This window comes from Ambystoma mexicanum, chromosome 1p (assembly GCF_040938575.1).
Source record: "Ambystoma mexicanum isolate Mex_15411 chromosome 1p, UKY_AmexF1_1, whole genome shotgun sequence".
NCBI classification, from domain to species: Eukaryota; Metazoa; Chordata; class Amphibia; order Caudata; family Ambystomatidae; genus Ambystoma; species Ambystoma mexicanum.
In genome coordinates, this window is record NC_090921.1 from 133128254 (window position 1) to 133153973 (window position 25720).

Sequence of the window (25720 nt, forward strand, 5' to 3'; positions counted from 1 at the left end):
GAGTATCTGTAAAAGGGGGTGTGAGACGGGTTGGGTATCAGCTCAATTCGAATTAGTAGAAAATAAAGAAAAGGTACTGAGCACTACATGGAATCCTTCACAATAGTACCTTTTGGGCTACATATGTCAGTAAAGGAAGAAAAGGGAGGACAGACATGTGATGTCATCAATGACATCTGTGATGTCATCTTTGATGTCATGGTTGTTAGTCTTAGCAAGGCACAGTGATGGCACGAGTTATGGTTGCTTAGCTTACCATAACTGGCGAATTTCTGGGGGTTTTCGGTTTTACTTGTTCCCATAATGTGGATAAGTTGTTATTAGTGCAAAGTAACTATCATGTCCCTTTACGAATGTTTTGCACAGAATTTGACAGGTTTTTCTTAGGGCAAATGAACCATAACGTGCCTTTAACAAAGTTTTTTCACTGTGTATATATATCAGTGTCCCTAAAAACAGCTCTCATGACACTGCCAGGGCATCGCATTCGGAAATGAGATGTCTTATTGATTCCATTTGACTAGGTGATTTACATAGTCAACAACTATGTTCAATGCGACTTCTTCTAGGACCAAGCACTACTAAACATGGCAATAGATTCATGCGAAGTAATACAATAAATGTTTTCTTGACGCCAAATAAATCCCTCATACCCCACATGGCTATCTCCTCCCTCCTTTCCTTCTTTCAGTGTGTTATACCATCAAGATGTAACTGAGATCTAGAGTGCATATGTTGGTTATGCAGAAACCTTAAAGTGGTTACGTAAAATTGGTGAATTGCAAACTACAACACGTTGACATAAAGGGTAAGATACAGGCAAATCATCTAATTGCAAATATAGCTCAAAGTTTGAATTCCTGCACTACAGGCATCACAGCTGACTCTGAAGCGGGAGTAATCGGTCTCCCCATAGCAAAAGAAGCATTCCTAGGTAGGAGAGTGGAGATTGTTGAATCAGTGAAGTTCATTGTGCAGGCTTGCAAGATCTGCCACATGGGATCAATTTTCTAAGTAGATCACATGTCTGCTAATTTAGAGTATAGCTTTTTATGACAAATTATCTTACTTTCATAGTAAATGTTAACACAAACTATCTTCTCCACCGAATAGGTATGTACCCCCAGACCAGGTAAAGGCTGCCCCTGCCAGGAGCTCATCCAATGTTAGCAACCAAAGCACGACACCTGAAGTAAAACCCCTGCGGACATTATTGGGAGACTCAGTGCCTGCTCTGACAGTGGGTGGTCCTGCTCAGAATCAGGTAATGGTGAGAATGTTGTAGCAGCATTGCTTTTCAGCCATTTATTTCATGTTTGTATTTATTCAAACTGTATTTTACCATTTCACTGAAGGTATTGCAACTACTACATAATATGATCTTATTCATCTCCTCCTCTCTCTCAGCCACTAATACTACTGTCAGATCATCCCTATCTGATCACTCAATTGGTTCCACCACTTTCTCCTTTCCACCCTCTGAACCCGCCTCACCACTTGTCTCACCTATTACTAAAAGGAAATATAAACCTCTGCCATTCCTCCCCTTCTCTTTGGGCTACAGTTCTCACTCTCCTCCTTCATACCTAGTGCCTCCTCCACTACGGTTGCCTTCTGCAGCTTCCAATTCCAACTACGACTCATTCGCCTCACTTCCTACTGCTAGCTTTCATCCCTCCGTCTCAGCATCCTCAACCACGGGTCACCCCATTGTCTCTGAAGAGACATGCGTCGGTTGCTGCGCAGATTGAGGCGTGCCCACTCCTATGCTAGCTTTCATCCCTAAATTGGAAACTCCTGAAGACCTTCCTCTTTTTTTCTTCCTTCTCCCTGCCTCTTCCATGCTAACATGCTAAGAAAATGTTTTCTGCTTTTCTTCCTCTCCCCCTCCCCTTCCTTACAGCTTGCTGACTGGCTCCCGGGTGTAACCCAGAGTCTCCTCCGCCAGTCCTCTTTCGCACTTGCCTCCTCATGGCCCTACACCCCTCCCACTCTCTCTACACTTGTGAATTAACCTTGCACATGTGAATTAACCTAAGAGAGTGGCTCCCTCTGCACTTACCCCAGTCTCCACCGACTGGGTGAGCTTGGATCTCCCCCTCCCTGTGACCGTCTTGCACTTTCACTATCCGTGCACACCGTGCCTGAAGAGATCGTCGGTCTGTCCCTCTTGACCTCACCCCTTAAATGCACCGGTAAAAACTGCAGAATCGCTGTAAGGCCTATTTGCTGTATCTCAAATTGTTAAATGTATCCCAAGCACTTATTCTGCCTTGCAGACCTTTATCGTCTCAGAATTTCAAGGGCTCGGAGCAACTGTTTTTTCCATGTTCCCACCCTCCTTGAGCGCTTTGAAACACTTGCCTGTGTATAGGCGCTTTATAAATAAACTATACCATACCAAGTCTCTGCATCCTCAACCCTGGGTCACCCCACTGTCTCTGAAGAGACATGCGTTGGATGCTGCGCAGATTGAGGCGTACCCACTCCTATGAGGACCTGCAACTGTTCGTCTCTGCCCTGAACTCTCTCTAAAGTCCTCTTTAGGCTGATAAATCTGGAGAACCTTTAGACATCTAAAGTGGCAGCTAATTCACCTTGTGCAGCAATACAGCATCAGCAACAGGCACATAGCACTTCCCAAGGTTGGAGGGGTCGTCCATCTTGGTATTATACATCCTTCAGAAGGCAAGAGGTCAGAAAAGGTTTCCTCGCGGTGAACAAGGTTGTGGTTCAAATTCAACCCAAGCTTCAGCTTCTTTTACATCAGGCGCTTCCATAACCTCCCCGAAACCTCTGAGGCATTAGTCCGCAGGGCTGTTGTGGGGGTGTTGGGGGTGGGGTAGGCTCAGTCAAAGTTGAAAGAATGGCAGGAATTACTTCTGATGCTTGGGCTTTGCAGACTGTAGTGCAGGGTTATTGCCTCCCTTTCCTAAAAAGGCCTCCAGATCATCTACCAGGGCACCACTACCTCAGGGTTATGGATCCGTTCCTTCTGTCTGCAGGAGGTCTCCGTCCAGCTGGAGAAAGGTCCCATAGAGCTGGTGCTTGTAACCGAGAGGAACTGGAGATTGTACTCTCCTTCATTTTTGATCCCCCAAAACGACGGAATATTGAGACCCATTTTGGACTTCAGATACTGAAGTTCCTCAGGAAGGACAAGTTCAAAATGGTCAGATCCTTCATGCCCTCAAGCTCCAGTATTGGATGGTATCATTGGACCTTCAAGATGCTTACTTTTCATGTGCCTATTCATCACATGCACTGGAAGTACCTAAGGTTTGCCATTGGCAGTACTCACTATCCGTTTCCTATCCGTTTCGAGTTCTTACATTCGGGAACACCTTTGCCCCAAGGGTTTTCAAAAAGTTGATGGCGGTAGTGGCAGAAAGTCTCAGGGAGGTGGCGGGGGGAATTCACATCTACCTCTACCTGGACGATTGGCTGTTCAGGGCCCGTTCTCTCCAACAGGTCTTGGAACATCTCAGCATCACCTGCCACTCTCTCCACAGACTGGGCTTCTCCCTCAATTTCAGGAAGTCCCACATGATACATTCTCAAAAGTTTCAATTCCTTGGAGCGGTCCTGGATGCATCCGCAGGGAAAGCCTTGCCACCCGAGGTGATGACTCAACACATTTGGCAGATGGTCGACAGAATGCCCAATGTCTTCCGGCCTTCGATTTAGTTTTGAGGTTGCACGGCCTCATGGCATCCTGCATTTTCCTGGTGCTAGATGCTCGTCTGAGAATGAGCTCTTCAATGGGCCATCAGGTCCCAGTGGTCTCAGTTCTCCATCAGAATAGTGGACCTTCTCCAGGTCCTGAGCAAGGTTGTCCTGGAGTTAACGTGCTGAAAGGGGAACCACCACCCGTTCCAGAAGCAACTAAAGACCTTCCTTGTCGCTTCCGCTTTCTCTCTTCCTCTCCCCTGCTGATGTGCCGGAATTCAACGTGCACTGGTCACATGACTATCCTCTGAACTCGGACCCAGGCTTCTGCATGTCCAGTTTCCCTTGCACTGCCTCTGGCCTCCCCCTACACTTAAGGGTCTGTACCTGCAACCATAAAGTCCCTTCTCTCTGCACTTATGAGCCACCTGCTGGCTGCACTTCTCACTCCCCTCCTCCCCGCACTGGCACAATCTGAATGACACAAGGCCTAGTAAGACCGTTGTTTTGTTCTCCCTTTTTTTTCCCCCCCTCCTTGTCTTGTCGCGCCTAGAAACACTTGTGTATAGGTGCGTTATGAATGTCACATATCATATCAGCGATCATCCGTCTCCATCGGAGTCGAAACTACACATCAATGTTTTGGAGCTGCGGGCAATTGGACTAGCGCTGATGGCCTTTCTGCTCTCCATACTGCGAGAGAATATCCTGACAATGACGGACAAAATAGTGGCCATGTAGTACTTCAACGAGAGAGGTGGTGTAGGCTCACTACCACTGTGCAGAGAGGCAATGCAGCACAGGGCACTGCAAAAAGGAATCTCTCACAGCCGTTCACCTTGTCGGAGAAGAGAAGATGGCGGTGGATGCTCTGTGCAGGCAGAGCAGTCTTTCATGAGTGGGAACTAACTCAGGAAGTACGTCAAGAGATCTTGACCCTTTGGGGAAACCCTCAAGAGATCTGTTTGCGTCCAGTATCAACAAGAGGTGCGACCTGATCTGCTCCAGGGAATTTCCTCTGAGAGGAGCTCTGGGATACGCATTCGTAGTAGACTGTGAGTTACCACTCCTGTACGTGTTTTCTCCAGTCCCAGTCATTCCACACGTCGTTATGAGGTTGAGGAAGTTTGGGGAGACCATGATCCTCATTGCTCCAGATTGGGCCAGGAGGTCATGGTACCCAGACCTTCTGTATATGTGCATCTGCCCTCCAATTGAACTTCCCCATAGGGAGGGCCTTCTGTCGCATGAGAGAGGTTGCATTCGTCACCCAGAGATCAGGACTCTCAACCTTCAAGCCTGGTTTCTGAGAGGTTGAGGTATAAAGATTGGGACCTCTCGGAAGACGTAATGGAAGTGTTGCTTTCTACAATAAGACCAGCAACTTAGTCTTTGTACCGTTGCCGTTGGAATAAGTTGTGCAGCTGGTGCAGAGATAAGAATGTAGGCACTTTTCTTTGTGGCACACAATGGTGTTATCCTTTTTGCTTAATTTGGCCAACAAGGGGCTTTAAGTCGGCAATGTGAAATGATACCTGGTGGCGCTATCCATTATTAAGCGTGCACCAGAGCAGGGATCCTATTTCAAGATCATGTTGTAGTCCAATTCTTAAAAGGGCTCACTAATGTATTTACTACAGTCCCTTTTATTGTACCTGTTTGGGACTTCAACCTAGTACTCAAGTACCTCATGTGTGTTCCTTTTGAGCCGCTACATTCATGTCCTCAAGGATGCTAACTCTCAAAACTGTTTTTCTCATGACCATTACATCGGCGCATAGAGTAAGAGAAGTTCAGGCTCTTTAGTGTAAGTAGCCTTTTACCACCTTTATCAAGGAAAAGGTTGTTTTGAGAGTCCTCCAAAGGTAGTATCCGTTTCATCTTGGACAAAAAAAGTGTTTGACTTTCTATCCTCCACCTCATCCATCAAAGGAGGGGGAAAGACTCAATTGCTTTGACCTTAAGAAAGCCTTTACTTTTTATACTTCTCGAGTATGGCAAACCTTGGGCAGGATGACCAATTGTTAAGTGGTTTCACAGGGCACAAGGTCTGAATCTGACCAAGCAAACCTTGTCCCTCTGGATTCTACTTTTCATTTCAGAATGCAATAATTTAGCGTGTAAAGACGTTCCTCTAGGACTACGGGTGCATTCTACTAGGGGTGTGGCCACTTCATCGGCTTTACAGAGAGGGGTACAAGACATTTGTGCTGCTGCCACTTGGTCCTCTCTGCATACATTTTCAAAACATTCCTGTCCCAACGCAGAGTCCAGGCAGTAATCAGGATTTGGCAAGGCTGTACTTCACAGCATTAATGACGAGCAAAATTCGTACTCCCGCCTCCTACACATAATGCTGTGGGAGTATATCAAAAATGAGGAATACGTGGGAGGACACAATCTGTTAGAAGAACAAATGATTTACCATGGTAATGTTCTTTCGACTGGATGTTCCTCCCACGTATTCCTCATCGCCCCTTCCATACTACCGCTCAGTAGAATTTCTATGTATTACACCTTCCTCTCTTTAACGTCTGATTGTTTTGAACTCACGAATGCCTGTGCTCTGAAGAGAGGGCGAAAAACTAGAACTGAAGGAAGTGGCGCGGTGTGTGCTATATGTACTGTCGGTGAGGTTATGCTCGAGAGCGGACGGAGGCCTTTGAGGGACATTGAGTTGACCATGCATGGCGCCCTCTACACAGAAATGTTTCCGAAGCAGCCGACGCTGGAAGGAGATTATCAAAGAGGAGGAATATGTGGGAGGAACATCCAGTCGAAAGAACATTACCAAGGGCAAGTAATTTGTTCTTCTACTTGTAAACGATCACTAAAAATATATATTTGCAATGGTATAACTCTATAATATATAGTCTTAGTATTATAATAAGACCCAGCTCTAAATTATTTTGGACAGTTTTGTGAAGTTTCATCAAGGGTGTGAAGTGTTAGAGGGGTCCCAAAACATGGTTTACCATTCATAGTGCATGGAGGCATGTTTATCCTAACTATGGCCCGAATTGCTAGACCAAGTGACCTCACCTGCGCTGGGGTCTGTCATCTTACAGCTTTTGTATAGCTTCTATCCGGGTAATTCTGCCATGTGACGCAGTCAGGTCATTGTTGCTCCCCAGTTAATTTCCCCAAGGGTAGGATACCCGTGTGAAGGACTTTGAGTAAAGGGAAAACGCCTGTTGAGCTTTTGTAAGGCTATACAAATTAGCAATGCTCAGTTTTTCCGAGGTTGTTTCTCCTTGAAGATCCCAGTATACATTGGCAGTGCAGAAAGCTAATGTTTTTAATACAAACCTCTCCTTGTCTGGTCTTGAAGATATTTTGATGCATGCTGGGCTTTCAAGTTGTTAATGTGCTACATCTTGTATGGCTGTTTCTGGTTTACTTTAATTACCACTGCTGGATGTGATTCCTTAAGGAACTTTGGTATTAATATACATCGGTTATCTGTTTTGATTAAATGCTCCCAGGCAGACCTGTTCAGATATGTTATTGCATCTGAACGGGCCTACTAAATAAAGGTGGCAGGATGGTTTGATTTTGAAAACTATTTGCATCAAAATTGGTTGAAACAATTAACATTACACATTTCAGAAAGGAAGTAAAACAATGTTATTTTCAGAATTAGAAAATTACAATGCAGAGAGTATGACACACATTGACCATAAAATTGTCATTCAAAAGAAAACCATCATTAAACAAATTAAAATCTTCATCCATGCACAATCATACAAATTCAATGTTAATATATACAAATACAATGTTAATATTTGGTTTTGACCAGACCTATTTCCGTTAGATGTTTCAAGACCCCACTGTGAGGGCAGTTTCGTGACCACTTGACAGTCTATTCCAAAAAGATTCCGCCACTCAAATCACAGACAAAACGAGCAGACCTCTTATTTCTCTGCTCTTCTAATGCTGTATCTTCCACCAAGAGGTTCTTTAATGTTTGCACAGTACCTACAATTCATCAGTGGTTACAACCCCCATTCCCCTTTTCTTTCGTTTTTGCAGGTCTAACAGTCCAAATTTCCCCAGTCCGGATAATATTAAGGCAAAATCAAAGAAATCAAGAACACTAGTATTCATTTGGGAATATTTTCAAATAATTTTGGTTCACGTCTATTGCTTTGTCTACCACAGAGTGGCTTCTATAAATAACTTGTATCCTCTCATTATGTCAATATTTGTGATCCTGTCCATATTCGAATAGAATTTCTTTGCAAAATGGTTGAGAACCTAACAGCTTCACTCGATTCGAGGACAGTTACCCTGTATGGTATCAGCTTGATTCTTAAAATCATTCAGTGCTTTCATAGTCCCCTTCTTCAAACTTTTATTCATGTCTTCCTATAGTGTGGTTGCATTATAAAATATTGATAGGAACACCAAAGACAGTACGTTCCACCTATGCAAGCATTTCATGGCTGATAAACTCAGTTTGAATCTTATCGCTGATATAGGTATGTTAAGTGAGAACCCCAATGTTTTTTCAAAATCCGGCCTTCTATGGAGTCCCAGTCCATAAGCCTGGCTTGAGGTTCCACTTCCATACTGTACAGGACTGATGGGATTACTTTCATTTTTATAAAATTCTGAAAGTGGGGAAATCGTGAACCTGCAATAATTCCTATCAATCTTGCACACCTATACAGTAAATAGAGTAGCCTTAGCTTTCAACCTGTCCTTAACTAGACCTTTATTCGGCACGCAATCCAGAATAAACCAGATATTTTACTCTTTTAACAGGGGTCAGTTGTGTTCAATTTATAAACCGGGAATAACCATATGGAGCAGTCACTCGCTTATTAAATCTTATTATTTCAGTTTTGCTAGTATTACATACTTAATAACTGCGTATGAAATGATCCCTCCCAGTAGTCTCTGGGGACCCAAAGGGGTTTGATAAGCTATAATCGGCATATTGCTACTCCCTCCAATGTCTCATTTAGATCTGACAGATGTACATTAAAAATACAGGGAGCCAGTATACATCTCTCAGTCCATGGGACGTAGGGATTTCTTTCAAAAGTGCACCATTGCTGTTCAATCTAATTTGCAAATGGAAACCTTAATGTAAGTGTCTGATCATGTCCAATAATGCCAAAGGGATTCCCCAATTATTGAGCTTTTCCCACAATATATTACAATTAACTGTCAAATGCCTGACTGAAATCTTTCATTTCAACATACAATGGAGCTCCACTAGCCAAGCTTTATCTCTTAGAGACGTTAGGACAAACCCATTTAATATAGTGTTCATGCCTCTTCTGAAACAGACTTGAAATGTATGCAGTCTATTAGTACTGCTAATACACAGTTCCAACTCATTCAAGATTAACCCTGCAAATATCTTGGAGCCGGTGTCAAGAAGGGCGATGGGCCTGTAATTCGCCGGGTAGCCCTATCGTTCTTCTTGTAGATGGGCACTATGACGCCAATACACAAAAAGGAGGGATGTTTTTAGTACAGAGGATGTTATCAAATAAGATTGCTAGGATTAATGCCCAAAAATGTGTAATAGAATTCAAAATATGGTTACTAAAGGCATTTAGTCCAGGGGCTCTGAAAGACTCCTCTTCAGCTATGGCAATTTTTCTTCTTTATATTCAGCTTTATTAACATTGTCGAGCATTATAGATTACAATACGGCCAAAATACAAAACATAAGAACAACATTAAAAGAATCACTTGGGAATGGCCTCCTATGACTCCCCCAATGCTTATACCCTCCCCCCCCCGTCTCCCGATACATATCAACACCATCATCTGACCCGGGTCAAACAAGAAATATTAAGGTCAGTCTCATCGAAACTACTTTAGGTCCTGCCTTTCTTTCGCCCCTCCATATTGTAGCTATGGCAATTTTAACATCTCCATTAGTAAAGCTCAAATCCCAGTCTATCGTCTCAGTTTCCACAATGCACACTTGTTTAGACTCTTCATATAGTTTCTCAGAAGGTGTTTTCCATTCTTTTTCATTAATCGTGTTGCACTGAGATTTTTCCTTTGCGTGTTCCATCTGATTGATAAGGGACCAGAAGTTACAGGCGTTTTTTGATAGAATTCCCATAAGAATAACCTCACCATCCCTTTGCAGATGGAAATGCTTATGGGCTTTAACCCAGTTGCAGTGTTTTTTCTTTTTTAACCTTTTTACTTTGCACAACTTGTGATGGTGCAAGTTGTTCCTGAGCTGAAGTTAAAACCGTGACTTCATTGAGATTTACTACCCACATTTCCGTTTTCTCCATTCCACAGGAAGCCCATAAAGTTCAATGGGGTAATACGATCATAATTTTCCTCTATTCCTTTATGGTTAAGGAATTTACTCAACCGGTTATTTAACCTCTTTGCTGTAAAGAAGTGCCCCATTATTTGATTATGGTCCATTGCAACAGTGAGATTAGTACATCCTGAGTGAAAGCATCTAATTGTAGTTGAGAAAAAGGTGGCAGTTATTTGGTTATGGTCACTTAAATATGATTCCACTATATTAAAGCTCAAACATTTGTTGAACAGTTCAAGGGAAAGGATTAAATAATCTATATTAGAATGCATAGTTCAATTTTTCCATGTACACAATTCTTTTGAGTTTCCTTGAATGCTATTATTTACTATTTTCAGGTCCAGGCTTTAAAACATTGTTTCCATCTGTGCCCACATTTTATTTTCAAACTCTGAGCTGCAGCATCGTGGCAAATCATTCTGCATTCAAATCTCCACTCATGATTGTCGTGTCCACCATACTCCACCAAAAACAAACCCCAATACATCATTCAATCTACTAATAAAAAATTACAATTCTAGAGCAGCCGGATTCCAGTAAATGTTCACTAACAAATTTGGGAGCACTCTCTTAGCTTTTTTAAATTTTTTTAAACAACTTTATTTATTTCGGCAGCAGCATCGTACAAAGGTAAATACATGCGATGAACTGACCCTTACGAAACGTAGTGTAGCATACCCCACCTCCTCCCCCGTCCCTTCTCCAGTCATTCCCAGAGGTTTAGAAATAGTTTGTGGGTCCCCATCACTGACCGTCAGGGTGAGGGGGCTCTAAATCTCAGGAAGGATGTTACCTGCTGCGGCTGAAAAGTCAATGCCGGAAACTGGCTGTGGTAATCCAGTACAGGGGACCCTGCAGTCTGTGAAGCGGTGTAAGGCTCCTTCCCTCGCTGCAGTGACTTTTTCCCAGCCACCAGGATCTACCACACTTTAATCCACCACAAGGGAATCATAGGGCCTTCTTGGGATTTCCATTTGCGGGCCACTGTTATTTTAGCAGCCAGCAGCAGTTGCATCAGTAGTTTGGCAGTGCGTCCTGTTTTGGGGTAGCTCTCTGGGCTCGCTACTCCAAGCAGAATCACCTCCGGGTCCATAAGTAGCTTCCAATGGGTGATGTCTTCAATGATGCGTATGACCCTTTCCCAAAAGGCCTGCACCGTAGGGCATACCCACCACTTGTGGAAGAAAGTTCCCCGTGCTCCGCAACGCCTCCAGCAGGCCAGGTCGATAGATATCTGAAAGTTGGGTAGACTCTCTGGGGGATAATACCATTGGTGCATGAGTTTCAATGCACTTTCTTTGTTGGTGATACACCTGGAGGCCAAGCTGATTCTAGTCCAGATATCTACCCATGTTTTCTCTTCAATTGGATGCCCCAGATCTTCCTCCCACCTGGCCATATATGGTGGTTTGGTAGCCAACATATCCCTGTGTAGGAGTCTGTACAGCTTCGAGGTCTGTCCTTTACGGGGGCCCTCCTTTAAAGCATGCTCCAACGGATGAAGGACCCTTGTGGCCCCTTGTCGAATCATCGGCTGTGAGATCCAGTGTCGGATCTGGACGTACTTGAACCTCTCAGTTTCTGGGAGCCGAATGAGAGTTTTTCATTCAGCGGAGCGGAGTGCCATTGTCGTAGAGCTGTGAGAGGGTCCGGAGGCCTCCTCCAGACGATTTGCTAAAGTGTGCTGGAACCATTCCGGACGAGAAGTCTGGGTTTCGGAGGGTCGGGGAGAGTGGGCTTGGGCCTTTTGGTAGCTTCTTCCTGCGCCGGGCCCATGACCATGCACTCAAGGTTGCTTTAGTAGAGGACAGGATCGTCGGCCAGTGGCTGAGAGTTATACCTGGGGTGTGCAGCAGTGAGTTCAGTTAGAATGGACACCTTGCTTGTTCAATGCGAGCCCACTTTGGAGGACTCATTTGTTCTTCCCAGGCTGCGGTGTTCGAGAGTTGAGCTGCTGTGTAACAGTTTGTAAGGTTAGGAAGGCCCATACCTCCCCATTTGGCCGCTCCGGTCATGACCCTAAAGGGAATTCTAGCTTTGCCCCCTTTTGAAATGATTTTTGAGAGCTGCTTCTGCAGCTGTTCCAGGGTTTTGTTTTGGAAGAGGGACCGGCAGGGTCGAGCTAAGGAATAGCAGTCTGGGGAGTAGATTCATCTTGCATACTGTAACTCTGCCTAGCAGGGAGATTTCCTGCCCCTTCCAGCGTTTCAAGTCGGCCTCCAGCTCTTTGAATAATGGGGGGGGAAGTTTGCTGCATATAGTTGTTTCGGTTCTGCCATAATGCGTATTCCAAGGTAGGGTGAGGACGTGAGGTTCCACTTCAGCGGGCATTGTGAGTGGAGTTCTTCCATGCTGTCAGCGCATAGGTTTATGCGCAGAGCCTCCGATTTGGAGTAGTTTACCTTGAACCTTGTTAGCTGTTCAAAGGCTTTCAGCTTCTCCAAGGCAGCAGGGAGAGAGGAGTGACAGTCTGTGATGGAGAGCATGACATCATCGGCGTAAAGGGAGACCTTAAATTGTTCACCATCTACGGTCAGTCCTGCTATCTGGTCATTTCAGCGGAGTCTCCAGGCAAATGGCTCCATCACCAGAGTGAAGATCAAACGCGAGAGTGGGCATCCCTGTCTCTTCCCACATGACAATGGAATCTGAGCTGAGAGTTTTCGGTTTATTCTCACACGTTTTCGGGGCTTGGTAGTGAGCCAGCAGCATCCTAACGAATGAGGGGCTAAACTGAAAAGCTTCTAGTGTGATGCGCATGAAGGCCCAGTCCACCTTATCAAAAGCATTAGTAGCGTCCAAGGTTAAGAGTGCCAATTCTTGCCGGTTCTGGACCGCTACTTCGATAAGATTGAGGGCTCAACGAATATTATCTCCCATGCTTCTGCCTCTGATAAAGCCTGTTTGGTCCGGATCTTGGATGGCTGACAGAACTAGCACTTTAGAATAGACGTTTGCGTCTATATTAGGAAGAGAGATGGGTCTGTACGATGTGCATTCCTGTGGATTTTTGCCAGGCTTCAGGAGTAGGATTGTAATGGACTCCTGCATGGAGGGGTTTATTGTGCTTGAGTCTCGGAATGAATTTAATAGTTCTGTCATCGGGCTAAGGAGCAGGGGGTGGAAGAGTTTTTAAAGAATTTAGGTGAAAAGCCTTTGGGGCCTGGAGCTCTGGGTCTTAGGGATTTGAGCACTTATTTGATCTCTTCAGCTGTAATGGGGGCCTCCAACGCCAATCTATTTCTGTTAAGTGTGGGAGTTTGGCCTGTGCCACAAATTGCTCCTGTGTGCCTGCAGCCGGGGAGAGGCCGTTAGTGTGTCCGCTAGGTGGGCTTTTGCCACCTGTAGTTTTGCTTCTTCCCCATATAAAGTTCTGCCTCCCTGGTTCTTTAGGGCTGAGATGTGGTTTTGTCGGCGAGTTCTGGCCAATTTGCTAACCAGGAGCCTGTTGGCCTTGTTGCCATTCACATAATAGTATTGCTGGCTCCTGATCAGATTTGGGTAGTGGCCTCCAGCTTTGTGCGGGCTAACCTTAGGAGTTTAGACGCTTTGGGTGACCAACCTTTCTTTTGAAGGGTTTCCGCTTTCACCACTTCCTCTTCGAGTTGCTCCTTTATTTTGGTGCGTCTCTTCCGGTATGCTGCTCCCTCGGCTATCAGTTCCCTTCTGATCATAGCCTTCATGGCTTCCCATCGCGTCGCTGTGGATGTGTAAGGTCTTGGGCATTTTCCTTGAAGTATTTATGTATTGCTTTGGTTATTGCATCACGTACCATTATGTCGTGCAGCATAGGTTCATATAATGCCCAGCGGGGCCTTTCTGGGGGGGGGAGCTGGATAAAAAATGTGGCCGTAGCAGAATTGGGACATGATCGGACAGTACCCTCGTGCCAATTTCAACGTCGGCGGTGAACGTCAGTAGTTGAAGCGCGTCATTATCAAGTATATTCGGGACTATGTACGGTGGACATGTCAAAAGAAGGAAAAGTCAACCGCTTTAGGGTGAAGGACTCTCCAGGATTCTACCATGTCCAGTGACTTGAATAGATGGCACTGGCCCACTGCAATCTTGAAGTCCCTAGGTGCAGGGGCGCTAGACCTGTCCAATGAAGGGTTCAGGACCCCATTAAAGTCGCAACCCCTGACCATTTGGTCCTTGATAAAAGGGGAGGAGTGTCGCAACCATATTGGTGACGAATACTTCCTGGGCCTCGTTTGGGGCGTAAATGGCAATGGGTGTGTGAAGTTGACCATAGAGGCCGCCTTTTATGGCGATGTATCTGTCGTCTTGGCTTCACAGAATCGTCCTTTCCCTGAAGGATATTCTTTTTGGTAGCAAGATTGCTGTGCTCCCCTTTTTTGTTGTGAGCTGGAGCCATGTATTGTGTCGGGAACGCCCGGCTTCGTAGGCGTGGGAAGTCTTCTGTCAGCAGATGCGTCTCCTGGAAGAATACCACTGAACTCTCAAGGTCCTGTAAGCGCTTGGTGGTGGATTTGCGTTTTCCGGGGAAGTTCAGACCCCAAACGTTCAGTGAGACATAGCGCAGCTTCACATGTGGAGGGAGTCGATCCCGATGTTCCCCCTTGCTGGTCAGGTGGGGGGGGTCGCAGAGAGGAGCCACCAGAGGGAAGGCCATCTTCAGGTGTTAGGCTATAGGTGCCATTCTGCTGCAGTCAGGTTTTATTTGTAACCAAACAGGGGCCGAATGTGGCCTGCCAACTTCCGTGGCCAAAATTAACTTATGTCCAAACACGGCTTGGGAGACTGACTAATCAACTGGACACCAGTTTGGAGAAAACCATAACACAAAACAAAACAAAAACAAACTGGGCCTGGTCGGCCTCATTGCAGAGGGTATGTCCATTCAGGGGCGCTACCAAGGGGTGGCGAGGGGGGGCCACGCCACCCTTATTAAAATGCTGCCTCCCCCCCCATCGGCCACCCCTCGACAAAGCAAGCGAAAAAATGTATATATTTTTTTCGCACTGAACTGTGCATGGACAATAACATGCCCAGTTCAGTGCGAAAAAAGTATATTTTTTTGCTTTTATGCCGCGGGACCCAGGCACCGCTCGCGATGGTCTGGAGTCGAGGCCGAATGGACCCGGAAATAAACACAGCCTGAGCCTGGATGTGCGCATTTCTGCTTTGGCTCGCACTTCCAGGCTGTTTATTTCCGGATTTCCTCCTCAGGCTGCATGTAGGTTTTACAGTGCCGGCCCGTGCGGAGCACACATACTGCCAATATTTTTGGATTGGCATCATGCCTAAGAGGATAGGTGCATTTGTGGAGACACGGCATAACGCTAGTTTGCAGGTAAGTGACATCCAGAGGAACATTTTCATAAAACATTATCCTTTGACAGATATTTAATTATCTTAAATATATTATTAGGATTAGATACTTTAACAGCTGTGGTGCTCGGGCATTTAGGGGACTATGTGAGACAACCTATATGATGATTTTGGTCAAACAGCAACATTTACCTTTAAATTAGGAATGTTTTGCATGTGCTTGTACAGGGAGCAATAAACATGTACAAAAACAGAGGCACTGATCAACAGAGGTAAATTTTGGGTGCAAATGAAAATTGGGCCCAAGAACAATGTGCATGCATGACGTGTGTAATTCAAGAAACGGGAACCCTTGCAATGGTCTGCATGTAGATGACTACATTCCTAGACACACAGACAGGTGCATGTGCCCAAACTGTGTGTGCGCAGTTCCAAAGAAAGGTCACACAAGTGGGAGTAATAGTGTGGGGAAATGTAAAATGGTTATTCAACATGAGAAGAGAGTTAGATGGGAGATCCCGGGAAGGCGACATGATGGTGCAAACGTGTAATGCAAATGAACCACTTACCCATAAAGAAGCACGTCTTGTATCGTCAGTAATAATTCACACATTAATCTGCCCCTAATTTGTTGGCAGATATGCATGTCTCAATTTACACATACCCAGGACAAGGAAAGTTGCAAAAGAACAGCATATGCATGAACACTTTTACAAAACGGTAGCTCTAGGGCTAAACTCTGCTGCAATCTTGCAAACCAGGCCAGCGGGAGATAAGGATTTTCCATCAGAGGCTAACACTTTTGTGGATATCGGATGAGAAGAGGTGGCACAGTTATCCACCACATGTGATAATGGATGTAGTGAAGGGTTGTCACAGTGAGTTATGTTTACCCTCAGCTCATTCACATGCACTTATGCCACACAGGAAGATGTTGTCTGTGCTATCTTAAGACCATCAGTCACCTTGCAAATCTGTGACAGTTAAAACAAGCAACACAATAAAGCACCCTTTGAAATATGTATTCATACACATAATGGGCCTCATCACGAGTCTGGCGGTAACCCTTAAATGCGGCGGTAGCGCTATTACCGCCACATTTAAGGGTCCGCCAGATCATGGCTTTGGTGGATTTCCCCCCAGCTCTGAGCTGGGGGGAAATTTGCGGCAAAATTGCCGATTTTCGGTGCGATTACCGCTGGCCCAATGGGAAATGAGGAATTCCTGAATGGGCCCAATGGGGAATGGGCAATAACCCTTCCGCCAAACCCGTGATCCGGCGCTAATAGCGCCCGGGGGGTTTGGCGGTAGGGCTACTAGCGCCGGCGCTAATAGTGCTGGCGTTACCGCCCAACTCGTGATGAGGCCCAATGTCTAATAGATTAGGCTATTCTTTGATAAAATAGGCTGGGTTCCCAACTGGGATTATGGCGAAGGTGCACTTCTAAAATCCCTTAAGGATTCCACTGAGAAGTGGGACTGGGTCGCCAACCATGATAAGGTAGCGAATATGCGATCCTTGCGCACCTTTTCTAAAATGCCTTTTGAGTATAAAAACATGCAAAGGTATCTAATGCTGTTGCCTTCTGCTACCCGCAGAATCTTTATGGACATAAGACTTAACCATCTGAATGTCCTAGAAATAAGAGGGCATGGACGGGTATTCCTGAGGAGATGAGAAAATGCAGACTATGCTTGAATGGTAACTGCATAGAATCTGCTAGACATAATCTGCTAGACCTATATTGACTTGCTGTGTTAAAATGAGACCAATATATATGGCTTAGATGCATAACGGGGTATAATAAAAGTCTGATGATTGCCATCACCCAAATTTGGCTTCATGCAAATTAATTTTTACGCAAATTTGAAGACTGTGATACTGTTGATAAGCCTGGATAAGACATCATGATTGGCTCCTATGATTAAGTAATCACTGAGCCTACGATTTATGTAGTCTTATTATGATATAGTATAGGAGCGGATAATGGTATTGATAACGATATATGTGATAAAGGTTATCTCTTTTAGCGGGTCCTGTTCTTCTGGTCATGACCGATGAGGCATTATAAAGTTTTTATAATCAGATCAGTAAGAGCCTATGTTTTCTTTCTTTTGTGTTATATTGATTAGGCTGATTTGTTTTATGCTTTTTGATAATGTTAATTTCTTCTCTTTTATGTATCGATTTTGTCTTCACCAACTCCACTCCCTTCCTCTTTCAGAGCTGCCAGAGCGCCAGGGGACCACTGCGGTGGTGGTAGTGCGCGGTACAAATGTCCTTTAACATTAACATTTTAAATAGGTTTGTAAATATATATATGTGTTAAAGTTTATAACTATAGACACAATAAAAAGAAAAAAAGAAACTGTCTAATAGCTTGATTTGCTAAAAAGTAAAGTTTGCGTTGTTGTCCTTAGTTGAATGTTCTTAAAACCATACACAAGACGCTGGAGGTTTGTGACGAATCTCCAGCCCTAAGTGAGTTTACTACACAACTTCTTTTATTGTGCGTTTTAAAGCGCTGAAAATAAAGTGGATAAATAGTTTGCCTTTTGCATCTTATAGTTTTCCATTCAGGATGTGGAAATAAAGGTACTCTGATATTATTTTCTCTCAACATGCTGCTATAAGGATTTACATGTTGTCATGATGCTTTATTATGCAATTTGTGTATTTTGCAAGTAAACTCTATAAGTCAGTATTAATGTAGGCCTCGACTCTCAAAACGTTATTATTTCTTCCAAGTAAAGCATGGAAGAAGGTGGTTGTGCCTAAATTGGAGAGTGGGTTCAAATCCCTGCTTCGCTGTTTACCCTAAGCGTATTATCCAGGGCAAATAATGCAATCTCACCCTGACTTCAACTGCAAAAATTGGAGTGCTTATCAGTGATTATGTTTCGCCCTTTCAATAGGACAGTTTTAATAAGTGTAGGGACAAATTGGTGTAGCCTGGTACTCCTCTGCTTGTGGCTCCAATACTGTCACATATCACTGCAACATATCACTGCATGATTGCTGCACTGGACAGCCACCAGTCTCCTAATCACTTGGTTTGACAGGCAGACAGTCTCACCAACCAGTCAGTGCAACAGAGTTTCTAGTATAGCGGACTAACTGGTTGAACCAACATTACTTTTTCTCCCCTGTTGCTCCCAGCCACTGAAGTTGCTTGTACCTTCCAGAGTACTGCCCCACACTCTGTAATATCCTGTTATGCTATGATATTGAGTCTTCCATTGCACACCTCTGCCATAATGCAGTAGCAGAGGGATAAGGCCAAGATTGCTTTGTTACAACATGTTTGCAAATCTTAAAAGATATGACTCTGTACGGTGAACGTTTTAGATATTTTTTCAGCTGTGTGGCGCACTGGTTATATGCGTTTCAGGTAGCTCAGGTACTTGTTTGTATGATTAACAGAAAATTGAAGCGTTTTGCTTCTTGTTTTTGCCACCAACTCACCAGAGAGCCAAAGACCAAAGGAGGGATGGACCAAAGGTTCACCTGCAAGGGAGCAAAGGACCGGAGGAAAGTTCACCAGAGCAGCCAAGGACCAGAGGGGCAACTGCCCAGAGAGGTTCACTTTTATCTTAGTTTTACTTCATTACATTTTGTAAACTGAAAGTATTGAACTGGAGTACAATTAGGAAGGACATGACTGTGAGGAGGGACACTTGAGGGTGTTTTATTTACCATCCCACTGACTGCCCATGGCCATGATTATTCCTATGGCCAATCCCACCCACTACCTGAAGAGTAAGAGCATTCCTAAGAAAGTCTAACTTTTGAACTGCCTGGGTTTTTTTATGCAAATGGCAGGTGGTGAATTTACCTGGGTTGTGTTCAGTGAAACAGAAAATAATATAGGAAAGATGTGTTGCTCAAACTTACAAGTAACATTCTGAAAACTAAATTGGGGATAGCAGAAGAGCTGCCCTTTTAGAAACTGAAAATGAGCCTTTTGGTAGACCCTCGTATTACCAACAACCTGACTTCCCTAAGATTCTTTTATAGAGACCAATGTGTAAAATGTAGCACTGGGTGCATTCCCATCGTAAATGCAGTCCAATGGCAAGATACATCTAGTATTCTATTCCTACATAAGTCAAACCCTGCTGAGTGCACCATATTCGATAGACATGTTGCAATTAAAAACTCATTAGTGAGAATTTAGAGGATTCTCTGGCTATGATATATTTTATTTGTATTTCGCTCATAGAGTAGTGTTTCAGAGCGCAACGAGGCAACGGAGGAGAACAAGGGAAGACCAACAATCTTACTAGGCCCACTGACATTGAGAACGTCCACGTGCATGGGGGAGCAAAGGGGGAAAAGTGCAAGGGAGAGGGGAAAAGTGGAAAATGCTGAGCAAGGGGTACAACAATACAAAAGGTATTGCAGCCAGCAAGGTGGCAAGTGCAGGTTTTGAGCGCAGACGAGGGGGTGTCTGGTAAGTGCAAGTAAGGGGACTGTAGGGTAACAGATACAGACCCAAGTGCAGGTGTTGTCAGGGGCAGTGCGGGTGATTGGCTGGGTGGGCATGGACCTGGGCCCGAAAGCAGTGGGAAAACCAGCAGGTGCATTGTGCCAAAGCAGACAGATCAGCAAGGGAGAGGGGGAGCGAAGGTAGAAGCAATGAGGAAGGTGTTGAGGTGCTTCCGGAACCGGAGATGGTTCTCCTCAAGTTTCAGAGTGGCAGGGAGACTGTTGCGGAGGGAGTCCCCTGCTGAGGAAAGAGATCTGCCACCAACTCGTTGCTTGGAGAAGCGACAGACCCTGAGGGAGATGGAGGAGCGAAGAGCACGAGTGGGAAGGTATTTACGGAGGGAAAGTTGAAGGTATTTTGGACCCAGGCCCCAGAAAACCCTGTGAACAATGCAAAGAGTCTTGAATTCAATCCTTGCAGCCACTGGGAGCCAATGAAGAGATTTCAGGGCCATAGAGATACGATCCCAGGGCTTGAGGCTAAGGGCAAGTCTTGCACAAACAGAATTGTGGAACTCAAAATGTTAACCATACTGGTATTGGTCTAAGCGCATCAGATAAATGATTTAGTTAACAGTTAAATATTAAATGGAACTATTTCAATATGGAATTCCTTAACTCTCATATATACATAGTTTTCAACTGGTCTATATACCACATCGGCATAATAGATTTCCGGAAATTCAGCTATGTGTTTGTTTTGGTGTGCCACCCCAGGATTTCCTGTGGCCTCATCAGGCCACCCCTATAAAAAATGTCTGGGGGCGCCACTGTGTCCATTCACTCGGATGGGGCATATCGCGGGACGCCCGGGCGCCGAGAGTGTGTCCAGGCACGGAGAACAGGTTACTTCTTATTAGTTAGTCTTGCTTTAGTTGGCCGATGGCTTTCCCCCTTTGGGGACTTTCCTCCATTGATTATGTTGAGACTTTGGGGTCGAGCTTTGTACTTTGTCTGGGATAGATTGAGCTAGTCCTCTTCCAGAGTCACTGGGTCCCCTTCCAAAATTCCCCTTGCCTCTTCAAGGGAATGAATTATGCGTGCTTGTCCTTCGAACGAGACACCAGTATTTAATTTGCTGGTCCTGAAGGAAGATCGCTAGCGGTCTAAGGGCTCTACGAAATTGTACTGTGGTAGGTGCCAGGTCCTGAAAGATTTGTATAGTGGCCCCTTGAAATGTCAGGTCCCCTTGAGTGTGCTGCTTTCAGACATAATTACTTGTTCAGTGGAAAAGATGTGGACCCTGGTGATTTCCTCGGATGCATCTGTTGGCGATGATCCCCTGCGTCCTCGCAGTCTGTGTGCGCGGTCCAGCTTGAGTAGTGATTTGTGGCAGTCAGGAAGGAGGGTTTGGAAAAGGTTTCTGATGTAAGCTGGTAGGGCCTGATCCGTTATTGAGGCAGGGACCCCTCTGAAACGAATGTTATTTCTGCGGGCTCTATTTTCCAAATCCTCCTGCTTACGTTTCATGCTGTCGTTTTCCTCTTAGGTTTGGATTTTCCACTGCAGATCCGCAATTTGAGTCGAGTGTTCTAGGACCTGGTCCTCCGTTTCGCCAACCTTATGTCTCACTTCCTCCACACGATTGTCTAGTCCTTCCATCCTAGTTGATACCTCTGTCATGCAGTTACAAATTCCGTTTTAATATCTGTTAGGAGGGCCTGAATGAAAAGGTTCTTAGGGCTGTCTGGGTTGTTTGCTAGCTTTGTATGGCTCCTGGCCAGTATGTCTCCGCACTGGGGCGTTATCTACTTCCCCGGGTTCGAGGTGGCCAGTGGTCTGCTGTGGTGTTTTTGGGTTGCCCCATGTTCCTTTCCCCCGCCCCCTCCGGTTCAGGGTGCTGTGTGGCTTGCAGTGCTTCTGGGCTCTCGGGGTCACTTGTGTTATATGTCTATGCCCTATGGCTCGGAGTCTGATGCTCCTAGGTCAGGGCCGTTGCCTTCAAGTGGTAGCCGAAGAGTGGGCGTGGGCGGGGGACCTGTTGCAGGGCTGCCTGAGGATCTTCCTGTAAATGGGTGATCCAGGGGTCACTATGCCTATGGGGTAGCCCGCTGGAGCAAATGCTGGGGCTCCTTCTTTTCCATGTGCTGGGAATGAGAGGAGGTCTTGTTTGAGGGGGGATTCCCCTTTATATTTTGCTGCAGTTGGGCTCCAGGCGCTGTGCCAGGTGAGTAATGTACCGCCACCACTTCACCCCCGGTGTGCCTAAGGGTTGGGTAGGCACAGGCTTGCAGATAGTCAATGGGAGGGTAAGTGGGTAGGGGGCCCCCTCCGGCATAGGGCCCCTGGCAGCAGACTGCTACCGGTGTCAAGCGGCTTTGAGCTGGTCATATGGGGGTGGGCGTTCTAGTTGCTTCGGGCTGCCTGCCCGTATTGAGGCTCTTTCTCCACCCTAATGCCCTGGTTGGAGCGTTGAGTGTCTTTCGGTAACGGGGGTTGTGCAGCTGTGCCCGCGGTCCTACCTTGTGCTGCAGAAGGTGGAGGCAGCCGCTCCACCTCACCCGTCACTGGTGGCCCTGGAGTGCAGATAGGGAGAAGGGGTCTGCTCCCTCTCCCGAGGCTAGGTCAGCTGTGGGTGCGGCGGTGCAGAGCGCTCCCGAGCGCGGTACAGTTTTCTCATATTCCGGAGCTGATGTCGGGGCCCGCTTCCTTCACCACTGTAGGCGGGTGTCTGCACCTTCAGGCAGGCACCCTCCTTTTCGCTGGTGCCACCTGTGTTCTCCTTGGGGGGGAAGGAGGTGTCAGAGCTGGCCAATGTCCTCCGCCCTCTTCCCCACCAGGCCGCAGGCAGCGGGGGCCCTGCTCCTCGGGTCTCGTCACCTGGTGCCGGCGGGACGGTTGGGGCAGTTGCGGTGCGGCCCTTCTGCACACGAGAATTCCGGCTGTGCAGCTGGTCGGGGAGGTTGAAAGCATGGGTTACGGCAGCGGGTTAGACAGTCCCCTCCCCATCACTCTGCAGTTGCTCAGGCCGGCGCCATCTTGTCTTCGGGGGAATATGCCAGCATTCTTCTTCGGCTGAAAAATGTTACTGCATTCAGCTCGCAGTTTGGGTCAGCTAGGCCAGGAACGGTTCCTCAAGCTGTGGGCTGTCTCCATGCCGGGGCTAGATAGCTATAATATGGGCTTTCTGGCGTATTTACGGGCATCACACAGAGCTCCCTAGAAAGGCGACCGCATAGCCGGCGCCTCAAGCCATGACGGCCACCCCGCCCCCCTCCGCTTCTTTAAGGAAAACAATCACTGCAAGAACACCAGCGGCTTCAATCTCTATGCGCTCTATTCTTGTCTAGATTCCTGTTATTTACAGCAGTTAATACACCACCTGGCCTGTTCCAGTTAACTTTAATAGCAAACACCTGTGAACCCATCAACAACTATTGGTTCTTATAACCAGGTCTCCTGGAGGAGTAGACGATGATTGTTTTTAAATATATGAGCCCACGCTTTTTTATTTCTGAAACTTAAAGCCTCTGGTGTTCCATGTCAAAGTTTGAAATGTTTTCTGAGATTCTAAAGCGCTTCCTAAAGCCCTGTCCCTCGTTAACCCAATTTCCTAAAATATGTGCACGGGCTATTGGGAAGCCATGCCAAATTATACTAGCGATCAGATGTCTTTAGTGTGGTTGCATTTTCAACGTGCACTGAGCGCCTAGCGTCCAGATTATTAGTGCAGTAATTTTCAATCACTCGTACTTATCCTCTATAACTTGGGAGCATATTGAGTCCGAACAACACTCTATTCTACCCATGTTCATGTTTTAGATGGGTAGATGTAATAACCCAACAGTGGAAAACCTTCAGATTCACTTATCATTAGAGCCATCAGTTTAGAGTTAAGGCACAGCTCAACAATGTCAGTTCGGAAATCGTTAAGAAATGTACCAATTGAATATCTTTCGAGCCAAGTAGTCTTAGAGTGGGATTTTCATGAAACAAACATAAAATGTTATACTGATTTAATACCATATTGGCCTGATTTATTTATTTTAATTCTTATAACGCGCCGCATGCCTGTCAGCCTCAGGGCGCACAAAAGACAAGGACAAGACAAGAAAACAAGGAAACCAGTAGGATCTGAAAGGGGGTGCATAATATTTGATGTCAGTTCATCTTTGTGCTGCTTTCTCTGATTATCTACAAAGCATCCGAGGGTCTGGATTTATTTTTCTGATAAAGGACCTGTGGTCTGTCAAGATTAGTCATCATATTAAGGTGATATTCAATCGGGTTTCCTCTGAAAATAGGTACTATAGGCAGAAGCTTGTGTATAGTGTGATTAGATTAGGAATGTCATGTTTCACCATGTCTGCATAAGAAATCGAGATGTAATTTGAGGTGCCCATCTCTGTGCTGGATTAAGTGCCCATTGAGGATTCCAAGCCTCTCATCTGAATTTGAGTGAAATTAATTGTCGACTGGGTGGACGATTTTACCTGGGCAGTGCCAAGTGACAATTACTTTGATTTGTGTAAAGATTTAGTAATAACTGAGCAGTTAGTTTCCTCAGTGGACCTTTGGGCTCGAACAGCCTTGCATTGCACAATCCTGGCCCCAATGTACTATTTCAGTTGAGCATAATCGCCATTTCCTCTAATAATAATTCCAAATAATGTAGGAATTTTTGAGTTTTTGCAGTTTTGATTTTTCCTACCGTTCTTACATTTTTTGTTTGCTTTTTATGGGTGCGAGGGCCACAATTCACAACAAATACTAGGTTTAACAGCTGCTCCCAAATCCTGATTCATTGTTTTGTCCCTTTTCCGTTGCTTGGCGGAACTTCCAAGATCTATGGAGCTGAGTAGCTGCTATGCACAAACTACACTTTGAGCAGAGAACAATTCCGTTGGGTCTAAGTTAAGAGCGGTCATACCCTTTTTGTTATCCTGTAAGAATGACTGCATGTGAGAGAGTGTTGATTTTATCTCTCCCAGCTGTTTTAGCTGGTCCATAGATTGATTATTACGGTCGGTAGCTCTGCCTAGATATTCCATGGTTACCTTTAGCTCACTCTGTTGTAAAGAATGGGCTTCAAGTTTGAACTTGATATTGTCGTGCAATGACACGAATGAATTTAGCACATAGCTGGGGAGGTTAGTTTGATGTCTTTATTCAAGTGTGTAGTGCACTCCCCCCTGGGCTTCCACACCCTTTGTTGAATATTCAACCCCCAAAGACGACAGTTCGTCCAGGTCTATATGGTGTTTATCCAGACCATTGCAATTGCTGGTGGTTTCCATACTAAAGTCTTTTGATAATTCCACTGAGTGCACATTTGAGTGGTTTAAGTCCATCTGTATTCATCCTGACTCACTTCTGTCCAACCTTTGTGTCAACACAGCTCTGTCTGTGCTCGTACTAACACATGGAAAGAAATCTTGTATAGATTTTAGATTGAGGGACCGCTGTTGGGATTGCTTTGTCGCAAGCCTGGTTCTTATTCTGAATTCTCAGTGTTCCAAGTTTCACTCTTCGTCCTCTTCCCCATCCATGTTCTTATCCTTTTCCCGTTCAATAGGCCCTAGGCACTCAAGGCCCTGGGAGGGAAGGTCCATTAAAGTATGCTGCAGCACCTCTTTCGTGTTGCACCGCTGGGCAATAGTCGCTGCACAGAATGAAATGCATACAGCACTGCCAAGCTAGTTGGTTCCGAGCTAATTCGATGACTCTTCACATTAGTAGAAAGCGCGACAGTGTTTTCAGTGCAGATTACAATGTTTGGCTTATTTACTTGTAAAACGGCATCCATATTGGCCGTTAATAGGTCTTTGGTGTGTCTGGCCGGTCTAATATGCTCACTCATGTCTTCATTTAGTTCTAATGAAGGTGCTGGGTTCTGTCATATCACAATTCCCCTCCTAAATTGTTACCCTGCACAGATACAGTTTCAAATGCTGGCTCTGAGGTTGATTTACTACAGAGATTATAGAACAACCACGACGAGCGAGGGAGTTAATACCACA

At 45.4% G+C, this 25720-nt stretch overlaps 1 protein-coding gene across 3 annotated transcripts in view; it reads left to right on the top strand.

The window, feature by feature from the left end:
- AGFG2 (ArfGAP with FG repeats 2) overlaps positions 1-25720 on the top strand; it is a 1592250-nt gene that overhangs the window by 518669 nt on the left and 1047861 nt on the right. For all 3 annotated transcript variants that reach the window (XM_069644975.1, XM_069644984.1, XM_069644992.1), the window contains one exon: positions 1114-1264. In XM_069644975.1, coding sequence (XP_069501076.1) covers positions 1114-1264 — 151 coding nt within the window. The remainder of the gene's footprint in view (positions 1-1113; positions 1265-25720) is intronic.